The sequence below is a fragment of the Clytia hemisphaerica genome, unplaced genomic scaffold, assembly GCF_902728285.1.
Source record: "Clytia hemisphaerica strain Z4C2 unplaced genomic scaffold, Clytia hemisphaerica genome assembly, whole genome shotgun sequence".
Classification (NCBI taxonomy): domain Eukaryota; kingdom Metazoa; phylum Cnidaria; class Hydrozoa; order Leptothecata; family Clytiidae; genus Clytia; species Clytia hemisphaerica.
In genome coordinates, this window is record NW_027103734.1 from 785,216 (window position 1) to 797,614 (window position 12,399).

At 37.0% G+C, this 12,399-nt stretch overlaps 1 protein-coding gene across 1 annotated transcript in view; it reads right to left on the minus strand.

The window, feature by feature from the left end:
- LOC136805048 (spectrin beta chain, non-erythrocytic 1-like) overlaps nucleotides 1-12,399 on the minus strand; it is a 45,786-nt gene that overhangs the window by 6,650 nt on the left and 26,737 nt on the right. The window contains exons 10-27 of the mRNA XM_067061588.1: nucleotides 11,916-12,072; nucleotides 11,285-11,479; nucleotides 10,728-10,955; nucleotides 10,163-10,331; nucleotides 9,598-9,839; nucleotides 8,581-9,226; nucleotides 8,183-8,315; nucleotides 7,733-7,958; nucleotides 7,255-7,545; nucleotides 6,531-6,725; nucleotides 5,913-6,132; nucleotides 5,337-5,505; nucleotides 4,887-4,989; nucleotides 4,456-4,614; nucleotides 3,814-4,031; nucleotides 2,767-2,953; nucleotides 652-1,061; nucleotides 88-315 (exon numbers count right to left, since the gene is read on the minus strand). Of these exons, the coding sequence (XP_066917689.1) occupies nucleotides 88-315; nucleotides 652-1,061; nucleotides 2,767-2,953; nucleotides 3,814-4,031; nucleotides 4,456-4,614; nucleotides 4,887-4,989; nucleotides 5,337-5,505; nucleotides 5,913-6,132; nucleotides 6,531-6,725; nucleotides 7,255-7,545; nucleotides 7,733-7,958; nucleotides 8,183-8,315; nucleotides 8,581-9,226; nucleotides 9,598-9,839; nucleotides 10,163-10,331; nucleotides 10,728-10,955; nucleotides 11,285-11,479; nucleotides 11,916-12,072 (4,176 nt within the window). The remainder of the gene's footprint in view (nucleotides 1-87; nucleotides 316-651; nucleotides 1,062-2,766; nucleotides 2,954-3,813; nucleotides 4,032-4,455; nucleotides 4,615-4,886; nucleotides 4,990-5,336; nucleotides 5,506-5,912; nucleotides 6,133-6,530; nucleotides 6,726-7,254; nucleotides 7,546-7,732; nucleotides 7,959-8,182; nucleotides 8,316-8,580; nucleotides 9,227-9,597; nucleotides 9,840-10,162; nucleotides 10,332-10,727; nucleotides 10,956-11,284; nucleotides 11,480-11,915; nucleotides 12,073-12,399) is intronic.

A 12,399-nucleotide genomic window follows, 5' to 3' on the forward strand; every position in this document is an offset into this window, starting at 1 on the left:
GAAAGAACGTCATAACATAACTATAAGCGGTTCTAACTTATTATATAATAGTAAGAAAATGAAAAAAAAACAATAAGAAGTTTATACCTATCAAATCTTTCTTCGATCATTTGGACATTATCGAAGTCTTGTCCAATCTCTTCCGAGCTGGCGATGACTTCCCGATCGGCGATCCATGATTTGAGATCTTCAACTTCACGATTGAAATGGAAAAGTTTGAGATTCTCATCCAGTTTGGATTGTTTTTCACTGGCCAAATCTTTCAATTGTGAGTAAAGGTCTTCGATCTTGGATTGCGTCGTTTGAATGGATTGACTATAAGTGGAATGAACATGAAGAAAATAATCTATAATCTCGTGTAGAAACCTTAGGGGGAAAATATTTTGGCCTTTTATAGCAACAGAACTTACACTGTTTCAGTAAAAATCTTTTTATTACGCTAAACTCTGACAGTGTTTTTTTCTTCAGTTTTTCAGGATTTAATCAAATTATCTATACATGTAAAACACGAAAAGGCATTTTCTCCAAAAAGTACAACGCAATGGTGACCTCCCTTAAAAAAGATTATAAGGAAAAATGGTCTTGTTACGATTTTGATGATAAAATCAAAATGGAAAACCCTAATAGATTTTAATAGGAATGATCAATCACCTTTCGATGTGTTCTTCGTCAATCATCTTCTTCGCTTCATCACCAAGTTTGTTGATCGTCTCTTCATAATCATTGATTTCTTTCTCAAGAATCTGGTGTTTCTTCAACAACTTCTGCACGTGCTCTTCATCTTTGCCTCGCTCATCTCCCAACAAAAACAATTCTTTCTCGCTCATCCAACTCTCCGCTTCAGCAGCGTCGAAATAGTATTTCTTCGCTTGCAATCCGATGTCCAATTTCCCTTGGAAATCTTCTGAGAGTGTGTTCAAGGACTGCCACCTGGCTTTCAGGGCGTCGATGAGGCGTTTCAGTGCATCAGAATCAGGGTGGTTACTGGCGATCATTTCTTCACCACGCCTTTCAAGGGCGGTAATTAACGGCTCGTGGCCATCTACTTCATTTCGTAGATTCTGTAAAATACACAAAAATGTAGAATACATGTTTTTTTTTATAAGCATACAAAAATCCGAAAACAGGCTCAGAGATGCTTAGGTTCAAAACTTAATAAGGCTGAAAATAGCTTGAGGGGATGCTTAAATCTAAAACATAAATTTAGGGAAATACTGAAAATCCGTAAAATTCCAGCCAAAATCAGGGGAAAAACATTTTTCGTAGGCTCAAGTAATGTTTGCCATATGCTTAATTTTTCTCCATATCTGAGCCTAGATATGCTTTTAAGTGCAATGCTTATATAAAAAAAACATGTAATACTATTTCCACTTATTTCCTTTAATTTAGTACGGCAAAGGTCCAATTTTCGGTTAATTATAGTGCAGACTATAAAAATCACTGTTAAATTCTGCTAAAGGATCTTACTTCAAAATACTAAAATCACAATTAATATCCGTCCCATGTTTCTAAGGCTGCTTCTTTATGATGAATGGAAATGACGTTCACTAAAACACACAAAGAAATACAGCCGCTGTCAGCTCTACTGTGATTTGACGTCAAATCTTGTCTTGATCGTACTGACGTCGGTATGTTTTTGAACTTCAAGCGGCAGTATTTCTTTGTGTGTTTTAGTCAGAGAGTTGTTGTAATACATCTTTTTGCTCAGAATTTCATGCTCTTTCAGATGGTACCAATCGTCTTCGTTTAGAATATAGCCTAGAAGCCACCAAACCCCTCTAAAATCGAAATATTCAATGAAAGAAAGTGGAAGTGATAAAATAGCAATTATCGCCCGAACTTTAAATTCTGAAAAAGGTCGTAAAAAAGATGTCACGGGACCCCAGACTTGGCCCCCTACTATAAGTCTTTGAGATTTTAAGTGTGGCGCCCTTTTTGAAACATTTATTTGCAAAGACTTTTACGGACATAAGTTGAGGACAGTGAGTTTTGTCGAACTCGTGATGAAAGGTAAGTATTGATTCATTTATCCTTACAGGGGATCTTCAAAGGGAAGATCGTGCAAAAATTCACGTTTTCTTAATGTTTTACTTATAATTCATCGCTATCCATAAAATGTCGAAATGTGCCTTATATTGAACACAAAGAATAACAACTTGTGGTAAATTTTTTGAATACTCAGGGAAATTCCCTACAGTTTCAGATGCTTTATCATCATCTTCAGCATTGATTTTTGCTGCATATGAATTTTTCAAGAATTCTTGAAAAAAATTTCTTCTGGGCCAGATTATTCTCAAAAAAAAAGTAAAGACGAAAAACAAATGATTTTTAAGCATCTTTAAAACTACAGTTGGAAAGTAGAGTTTTAACTCTGAGTTTTAGTTCTTCAAGAATTATCAAGTATCATAAAATATTTTCAAAAATGGCAAAAATTTAAGTTGAAAATTAGTCTAGTTGAAAATTTTTCATATTACACTAGTCTAGCATGCTAGACGACTTAACTCGGTAAAAAATAGGAAGTAGAAAACTTGACAGAAGCATCAATATAACCATATCCCGACATAAAACTTTCCCGCTTTCAACAAAAACGTTATAAACGACTGGATTCCCAGTCTAATATTACACCGGCCTTAACCCCGTCTCAGTCCTCGGACGTCGAAGAAAATGGTGACATAAGTTTCTATAGTAACTCGATAGAAAGATGATCCCTAACCAATTTAGTTGTTTCCTAACAGAAAATAAAACGTGAAGGAATTCTCTACTTACAGAATGTCGTTTCTTCATACGTTGAACTTCATGTAAAGAATCACCAAGATTCTCTGATTGGAGGATCGGTTCTTTTTCTTCAATCCACAATTGTGCATCTTCGATGTCTCGTTTGAACTCGTAGAAATTCTTGGAGTCGTTCAACTGAATACCACGTTCTTGTAATGGCTCCTCCAAAGCAATAAATCTGAGAAACAATGAATGGTAGATTACACGTTTTTTTTTTATTAGAACACTTAAAATTTGGCTGAGCCTGGATGTGCTTATTTTTTTAGATATTTTCAGCCTAAAATGTTCTTAAATGCGTTCTTAATTTTTCAGACTTCTCTAAATCGACAATATTATGCAAAATAAAGAGCACTTAAGATTGGTAAAATTTGGACAATATTTGACTCTCGATTTTAGAAAATCCATCCCTAAGTTCGGTTAAAACTGCTTGAAAAAAGTTTCTTGTCATTTTTTTCCAAACTGAGACTGGGCATGTTCTTACGATGTTCTTAATTTTTCGACGAATTTCAGCCTCAATGTTCTTATAAACTGGGTTCTAATAAAAAAAAACGTGTACTGTATTTTTTCATGGCTCGCTTGTTTAGTATAAGATTTAGGCTGCTTGCATCCAATAACGGATTCGTACTGGCGTTCTGTAGAGGTCTGCAATTCAGACTACAATAAGATTACGTGTACTGTAGTTTGATTCTCCCAGTTTTTTACCTTGTCAAAATGCCTGAGTTGAAGTTTGAAACCCACTTCAGAGCACAGTAAAAGCAGATGTGCTTTGAAACAATATTGCACGGAAAAGGTAAAATTTCAGGAGAAAATAAAAGTCGCAAAATCTCATTGGATTTTTTTCGCAGCTAAGCTTTTTGAAAATCTCCCTTGAATAATTTAATTTCGCGAACAAGACGGGACGCCGTGAAAAAGAAGGTTTAGTAGTAGTGTAAGAGTAGCCTAGTGTAAGATAAAATATCATTTTTTCTAAGTCAGTATTCTCACGCGATTTCACAGTAATTTTTTTCTCGAAAATAGTAACAGCTCTAAATTAACTACCTTTCTTCCATGATTTGTTGTTCGGCGACCAACTTCTCCTCGTCTACTTCATCGGGGTTGGCGCACAACTCGATCATTCGTTTCCTCTTCTCCGCAATATCGTTCTTCGTTTTCTCGTGTTTATTCATCAAGGCACGCGCAGTTGTAATGTCGGACCCAATCTCCTTGACTCGAAGTTGTGTGTGGATCTCGGTAATCCATTTGTCCAAATTGGTGACCTTAAATGACGTTCGAAAGCCGTGATAAGTTTCAATTCTAAACTGCCCAACAAATGTCTTTACACTGTTTACCGGTGTCAAGCACCCTAGTTTTGGTTTCCAGGTTCCCAGAAGCGAAAGGCTAGTAGGGTTACTTTAATTAGCATAATTGTAGTTGATGCAGACTGTTGTGTCTTTTTTACCTCTAGCCATTCAAATCTTTAATTCGATTCTAATGAAATCCAAAGATCTCTCGTATAAAATTTACTAACCAAGCTAATCAAGTCTCTAAAACTCAAAAACACAAAGACGGGGTTAACTCTCCGACGGGAATTTTAAGCACGGTTAGCATCGAACCATACCAGAGTGGATGCGTTCAGCCTAAACACGGAGGAATCTTTTTGACAGTACGTGATTCAACACGTGAAAGCATGAGAACACTAACCTCGTTTCCAAACTGTTGTTGTCGGTTGACTTCCGAGAGATGAGATTTCTTCTCAGCAGAAGTTTTGTTCAACACGTCCCACAATTGATCAATCTGTTCCAGTTGTTTCTCAACTTCCGGTCGAACTTCTTCTTTTTCTTCGATTAGTTCGTCCCCAGTCTACGAGTTGAATTAATTGGAGATTACATTTTTAGGTATATATATAATCAAACCTCACAAACTCAGATGCGAGCCTGAAGTAAGTGTTTACACTTTTCAACTGACGCTTATGGACGGAATGTCGTGCTACTAATATGCTTTTCTATAACATACAGCCAACCGGTCCCATAAAGGATTTACTGGCTTTAGCCAGTGACTGTGTTAAGGTATTGTTCTACTCGTATTGGCAATTCTACGAGTAGTCATTAATCAGTAAGAGAAAAGCAAGTTACCTTCTTCAGGGCGTCAATTTTGATTTTGTTGGCGTTGAGTTCAGCCTCGAATGCAGCGTGCTTCAACAGTTTGCTTCTCATGTTTGATGTGTCTTCTTTGTACCTATCGAGTGTAACAAAATCAAAATGATTCAAATAAAATCCTCAACTCAAAACAAGCATCTAGGAAGGCTATTCGCGTGTCACGTTGGTGAATTCATAATAGTTTTGTTTGATCTCTCTTTTTACCTTGGCTTTGACATGGCCGAGGATAATTTGTCAAAAAAGTGAAAGAAACAAGTGCAAAACTATGATATTCAGAAAAAGATTTAATATTTCGACATACGATTCAACCTAACAATAACAGCAGTTTGTTTGGTCATTTAAAAATTAACAGTGTATGTGAAGCAGCAAAAACAAGTACAAAACTCAATATTTAGAAAATTCATGACATAAAAAACTTTGACATACGATTCATCAGTGGCGGAGTGCATTCGTTCGTTCATCCAATCAATGACCTCGCCCGAGTCCTCCAAGAAACGTTTTAAGCGCAATTCATCCTTCAGTTTGGACAGTAAGTCGTCGGCATTGGCGCGATTGGTATTTCGCCGTTCTGTTAAATATGCTGCCTTCTCCAACACTGAAAATACAGAACAAGAATATTTGTTTGTGAAGAGAAGATTTTATTTCAAATATAGCGAGTAATTTCACAGAATTCTAATACTGATTTACAAAAAAAAACAGGTTTGTATTATTTCCAGGGGTCTGAGGAAACAGTTGGAAAAACGAGAACATTGAGTGCGGTGAAAATTATATGTCAAAAATGTTCAACTTCGGAGTTTAGAAAATCACATTAGACGAAAGTTCCATCAAAGGTTACCGACAACTTCTGCTCTGTGGAAAGGAAGAAGTAAAATAGAACTATGAGAAAGGCCGAAAATTTACCCCTTCATATTTTTAGCAGGGAGAAAAAAGGCCTGATGAAAACTTAAAATCTGTGAGAAAAGAGCAGTAAATTTATAAATGAAATCTACTGGTATTGCAAACCTTTATCTGCGGCGTAATGGCCTTTCTCATTGAGTTGGTCAGCAACCGATTGAACGTGATTCACTTTCTCATCATGAGTATCCATTTTCTTAAGGAATTCTTCTAACTTTTTGATCTCCTCTTGAACCGCATCTGCAGTAGGTGTCTCCACTTGTCGTGAGAGGTAGAGTTCTTGTTGTCCCAAAAACGCTTCACATTGTTTCGCATCTCGCAAGAAGAGCTGGAAAGGAGCGAGTAAACAACGTGGTAGTAATTGTCAAGTTTTTGGTATGTCCCGACTAGGGATTGTTTACACTATGTGACGAAGCCTACTTTGTCGTTGCTAGCAAAAATGATTATAGTTGACGCACTCAAATTCGACGTTCTACTATTCGATAAGCTCCATTATTCGATAAGCATCATTTTTCGATAAGCTCACTTATTCAATAATATTGAAAGCCACCGTCAACAACAAACTGTCATAAACAACGTTCTATTATTTAATACGCTCCCTTATTCGATGGAAATCCAGTTCCCCTTAGAAAATCGAATCAGAGAGCGTCAACTGTATGTAGCGCCCCGCACGAACAGTCAATTGATGTTTCTTCAACGTATGCTAAAAAAAGAAGAGCAGAATACCTGGTAGTTCATGCTTTGTTTCAATTGGTCTTGTCTGGTTTTCCACAACACATCTAACTGTTGCCAACCATCTTCCACATCTTGCATTTGTTGTCGCAACGATTGTGTCTGGAGATCGTTGGAGTCGTCGCGAACATATTTAGGTCCTTCTTCCATTAAAGTGTTGTAGTCTTCAGTGTGGTCGTTGATGATTTTCTGGAAAGAGGAAGCACAAAGATGAAGAAAAACTAGATTTGAACCAACCTTTTACAAGAATGTAATCTCTTTAGGGGTACACCCCTTGACGAAAAATTCCACTTCCTCAACAAGAACGAAGGAGAGTAAAACAGCTAGGTCGATTTTTACCGTTTCCGGGCACTTTCTGAAAGCAACTTTTTATTCAATTGAGCATAACTTTCGATCTTATGAACCGAATTCTATAAATGACCCATCAAAATTTAAGTTTATTTTTCTTCTTTCCAATGGAATAGGCATTGTTCTTTTAAAATATTTAGATTTCGAGAAAATCAGTTTCAAAGAGAGAAACTTTTTTGTGGCAGACCCGGTAGCTTAGAAAGGCGCTAGCTGTTCTACTATTGCACCCTAAACATTCGAGGAAAAGCTCATCATTGCAGTAAAGTAAATTTCGATCAAATAAGAGTATAATAATGATTAACTAGATTAACTCCTTTAAAAAAGTATAAGGTCTCCTGTTTTGACAATATAAATCTGAAAGATGACAAACCTGTAGATCAAAGTGAGCATCAAGGAGTGATTCAGCTTCAGACAGACTCTGTGGGAATTCCTCCACAGCGCATTGCTCAGAGGTTTGAGTTAACCAGTTCAAGAACTCGTCCAATGACATGATGAAACGTTTCAATTCGCCCATCTCGGCAAGTGATTCATTCTTCTGTTTCACCATGCTGGAAAGACTGTCCCAGCATTCTTGTAAATCGTCATATCGTGTTTGGATGTTGACCGCCTCCTCAGGGTACTCGCGTGATAAATCGACCGCCTGAGCGTGCAGATCTTGCATCTAGACAAGAAACGTCGATTCTTTAGATTATGATAATATTTGCCCTGAAAATTCCTTATTCTCCTCATGTTCTTTGTAGTTCTTATAACAAAACACTTTGGCAGAGCTAAGTTTCAGAACTCGTGTCCGAACAATATAAATATAAAAAATGTCAAAGAATAAGATGAGGCTATATTTCGTTACTCACTTTGGAAGGCAAAGCAGCGATATCCCTCTCAATAGTATTCAATCGTCGTTGCAGTGTGATGACACTCGATAAGTCAACACCAGGGTCTTCAACAGAAGCCAACAAGCGAGATTTCTCGATCATCCAACTGCGAGTTTCAGTCATTTCTGAGTAAAGGTTTTGGATGTAGAGGCAAGCCACCAATTCTTTTTTACGCTCTTCTGCTTCTTCTTTCAATTCATCCCAACTGGAAAGAAAGAGGGGAAAAATGAAAATGATAATATACAAACTTGCGCACTAAATGTTACAGCCAACTCTCGCTAATTCGAACTCGATCGGGAAGTCTAATTTGTACAATCACAGAGAGTTACCATTATTATTTACCGAATTACATCGTTCGAGCATAGCAGTAAAATTCACGTTCAATTTTTCGTGTTATTTTTTCACCTTTTATTTAGAAAGAAAGCACACCTTTTGTTGACTTTATTGATACGTTCTTCCGTGGCTGGATCAAATTCGTCGGGAAACTTCTCCTTCAATTCAGACGCTAAGGCGTTCACCACCTGCATCCGATCTTGATTCGCCAGTAGTTCTTGCTCGAAACCTTATAAAGAAAGGAAGCATAATTAATTTGTTGATACATTTCAAAGTGGGCGGTCATTTGAAATTTGTTGATAGAGGATATGGAGTCATAATTCAATTTCCGATCGCAACGGTATTACGATAAAGCAGATTTCCTCGCTTCTTAGAAAACTCAATGTTTCTGTCTGTAAAATGTTAGGGATCGCTCCCCATAAAAAAATAGGGAGATTTATATTAAAGCTATGAAAATTTCATTGATGAAATATATAATAATTTGGGAAAGTTACCTTCGAAGCGTAACTGGATAGCTTTACAACGTTCCATATCGTATGTTCGTTCCACTTTAAGGTATGTTGTCAATTGTGAGCGTCGTCCCACAATCCATTCGCTGACCAAATCAGATTCATTGTAAAGCTTGTAAAGTGCGAGTCGACTCAACAGTTTCTGGTGATGGTTGATCAGTTCAGATTTCAAATGTCGGTAATGTTGATCAAGACCTTCCTTCTCTTTTAGGACGTCTTCTGATTCGCGGTCTTGATCACCGAGAGTTTCCAAACGTTGACTTTCAACATCGTTGATAGCATTGGCAATCTTGTTCAACTCATCTTCCAACACTTTCTCTTTCTTGAATAATTCGTTCACCGAGTCCACATCGTGACCATAATCAGTGCTCGAAATTGGAGCCTCGAGTTCGTCCAGATCAGCCTCGATTTCACGGCAATCGGCAAAATATTGATGTAGTCTTAACACCTCTTCTAAACGATTCTTACGTTTAGCAGAGAGATCGTCTACGTTGGCCCATTTGGTTTGAATACTGCTGACGTGTTCGTTCACTTTTTCCGAAGCATATGGCATCTCCTGGAGAAGTGTTTCGCTCTCATTGATAAGTTTATCTGTGAGTGTCTTCTTAGCTGCCAGTTCTTGCTCCAATGTCTACAAAAGAAGTACAAGAGGAATGATTAATGGACCTTGCATTCTAAAGGTATTTAGTGCGAATGTTTAGAGATTTAGAAGATAAAGGATTCTCCACTAGATATTCAATAGTCTTCCTCTCGAAAATACTGACGCCCATAACCTCGGCCTATACTTGTCCTTCCATTTTTATATGTTTTGCGTTACATTAAAATAAGAATTGACCGTTAGAGTCTCGTGATATCTTGGGAGAAATGTTTGTAAAGATTTTAGACGGAACAATGCGTCTGGCACGAATATAGCGGCCAGTATAGTAAATAGTTCGTGGAGAAATACAGTGATATCTTTAACTGCCATACCAACATAACAACCAAACATGAATGTCGACTTACAATGTGTTGTTGCAACAGTATAGTGGTTGTATTGAAGTCATTACCATACTCCGTGGAGGAGACAAAATATTCCTTCTCCGAAAGCCAAATATCTTCTTCCTCGAGATCTCGATAGAAAGTGTGCAATTTCAAGGATTCCTCGAGACGCTGGCGACGCTTCTGTGAGAGTTGACAGACATCTTTATAACTCGTTTCCAAATCCTCTTGGTTCGTCTTAACGGTTTCAACGTCTGGTTTGTAGCCTGAAGAAAAAGAGTACTGTTTTACACACCTACAATCTTTATTCCACAAGCTGTTTTAAAAAGATTGGTTAAGTGTACCAGAATGGCAGAACATTGCCTTGAAAGGGCCACAGATCCTAACATTTGTCAATCAATAGACCCGAATAAACTCGCGGAGTTGGTAAACGTTTCTTGAATTTAACTCGGCATTGCTAAACAAAAGTGAGTCCAGTAAAACTAAAGCATTATTAACGTGACGTAAAAGCAAGATGTTTAAAGATTGCCATCGCTAACCATCGTCGGAGGAGTATAAAATTTAAATCCGAAAGCTCAGCAATACATACCGTCAGAATCATCTTGTGCAGCTTTCTCAAGGAACTCATCAGCATCCCGATTGGATTGTTGAACACGTTGTTCTTGTGCTGTGATGTCTGCTTCCACTAACACGTGTTTTTGTAACAAGTCTTCCACGCCTAACAGGTGGTTGCCGTAGTCTTCTGACTGTAAACCGAGCTGTTATGGAGAGAGGGTGTGTGAGGTCACAATTAGCGAGAAAAATACCTTACATCAATTTGTAAGAAGAGGTACTTTTTGAAAATGACCAGTAAGAAATACTAAAGAAACAAATCGGAAACGAAGTCAAAAAGAAAATTCCTCACAAATGTTAGTAAGGAAAGGATAACGTAAAAAACTGGGAACTGTATTTGAGGAGCCAAAATAATTTTAAGGGAAAAATGAAAAACAAAGAACTATTTATATAGGATACGAATGGTATGAGAGAAATCATTAGTCATGAAAGGTATTCAAAAACCTTATACTCAAGGGCAGTAAAACTACAAAGGTTGAACAGTTTAGGCATTAAGGAGAAACAAGTATTATCATAAATCAATGACGTCACCCTCCTCGTACCTTTACGTCATCCATCCAATCAATAATAAAGACCATCTCTTGAAAGATCTGATGCAATTCTCTGTGCTTGTGAAGACGTGAACTTCTCTTATCAAGAAGACTAAGGAGGAGAGCCCATGAATCGTTGATCTTCTGCGTGGTGGTTTTAATCCATTCGATGCGATGGAAATTTTCAGATTCGAGTTTATCGGCCAGCTTTTGAACACCTTGAATACGAGCTTCGTAGGCCTAAGTGCATAAAAATGAAAAGATTCAAAAATTGATCAGAGAGTGACATTTGTTTTGAAATAGAATAAGTTGATACATTTGAAGAAAGATTTAGGAGGATTTCCTGAAAATCTCAAGATTTAAGAACAGTCTGAGCATGAGCCACAAAATTACTGTCTCTTATATAAAAAACCGTACACACCCATTTAAAACTTGATCGAGTCATGCGAATTTCATATGTTAACTTATTTGAAAAGTATCAAGATTAAACTAACAACCAAAATAAGGTCAATTTATCTGTATTTTATAAGCCCGTCGGAACATTTTGCCAACGAAAATCGGGAACACACCTTAATATCAGTCTCAATAGCTTCATGTTTTTTCACCGAAGCTTCCACAGCCGGCAGGTCTTCACCAAACTTGTCCACACTCAACAATTTGCAGTAATCAGTCAACCATGTCTCACGAAGGTTCGCTTTACGATCAAAACGACTCGCCAATTCTTCGAGTTGTTGTTGACGAATCAACTCTTCACGGAGAGCAACCTGAAGGAACAAAATTTCAAAAAAATGTTTAAGATATTTTCTGAAGCGGTACCTTGGGTTGAGCCCTTTTAACAAAGGTCATTTATATCATCAAATTAAAAAAAAATTATCATAGGCGGCCTGCCGCAGGCTGATATTATGACTGCTTATAAAACAAAATCCATTTATTTCTTCAAATAAGATCTCTTACGTTGATATAACGCTGCGAAGGATAGCCACGGAAGCTAAAGGAAATGCATCCCATGGAATGGAAGAAGGGAATGTTCTCCAGCCTTAATTTCTCTAAAAAGCCGACGTTACCCTAGTGAAAAATTCGTCGATAAAATGCGACAAAATTATTTGACAGATTTTCTACCGATAAGGTAGTCTAACAAAAATATGACAGACTGACTAAAAAGATATTGGACTTTCATTTTAATAAAAACACGTGTAATACCTCTCTGGCATGTTCTTCTTGTTCCATGAGGGTCCATAATTTATTGATTTCACCAACCAAAAGCCCATCTTTTGGTTCATACATCTTTTGGTGGTTCAAACGAAGTTGACTCGCAATCTCGAACATTTGAACTTCCAAGCTGCATTTCTCAACGAATCTAATGGAAAAAGAAAAGAATTATACAACTTTATGCTAAAGAATAAAATTTAAAAATAGTTTTTCCGCTATTTTATTGGTAATTTGTTTACTTTGTTTACTCGCGAATAATTCTATAATTTATAAATTTTGAAATGATCTCAATCTTACCGAGGTGAGATTTAAGACTTTCCAAGGTATTAATTTTAAATCGAACCTTTAAAAACACGATATAAGGTCTGGCTCAATGATTTTGTACCTATGGTAGCTATGTGGAGATTTCCATTTTTAACTTGTCTTTGCACCATTCAGACCATTATATCATGGTTGATCGAAAAAAAAATATCCC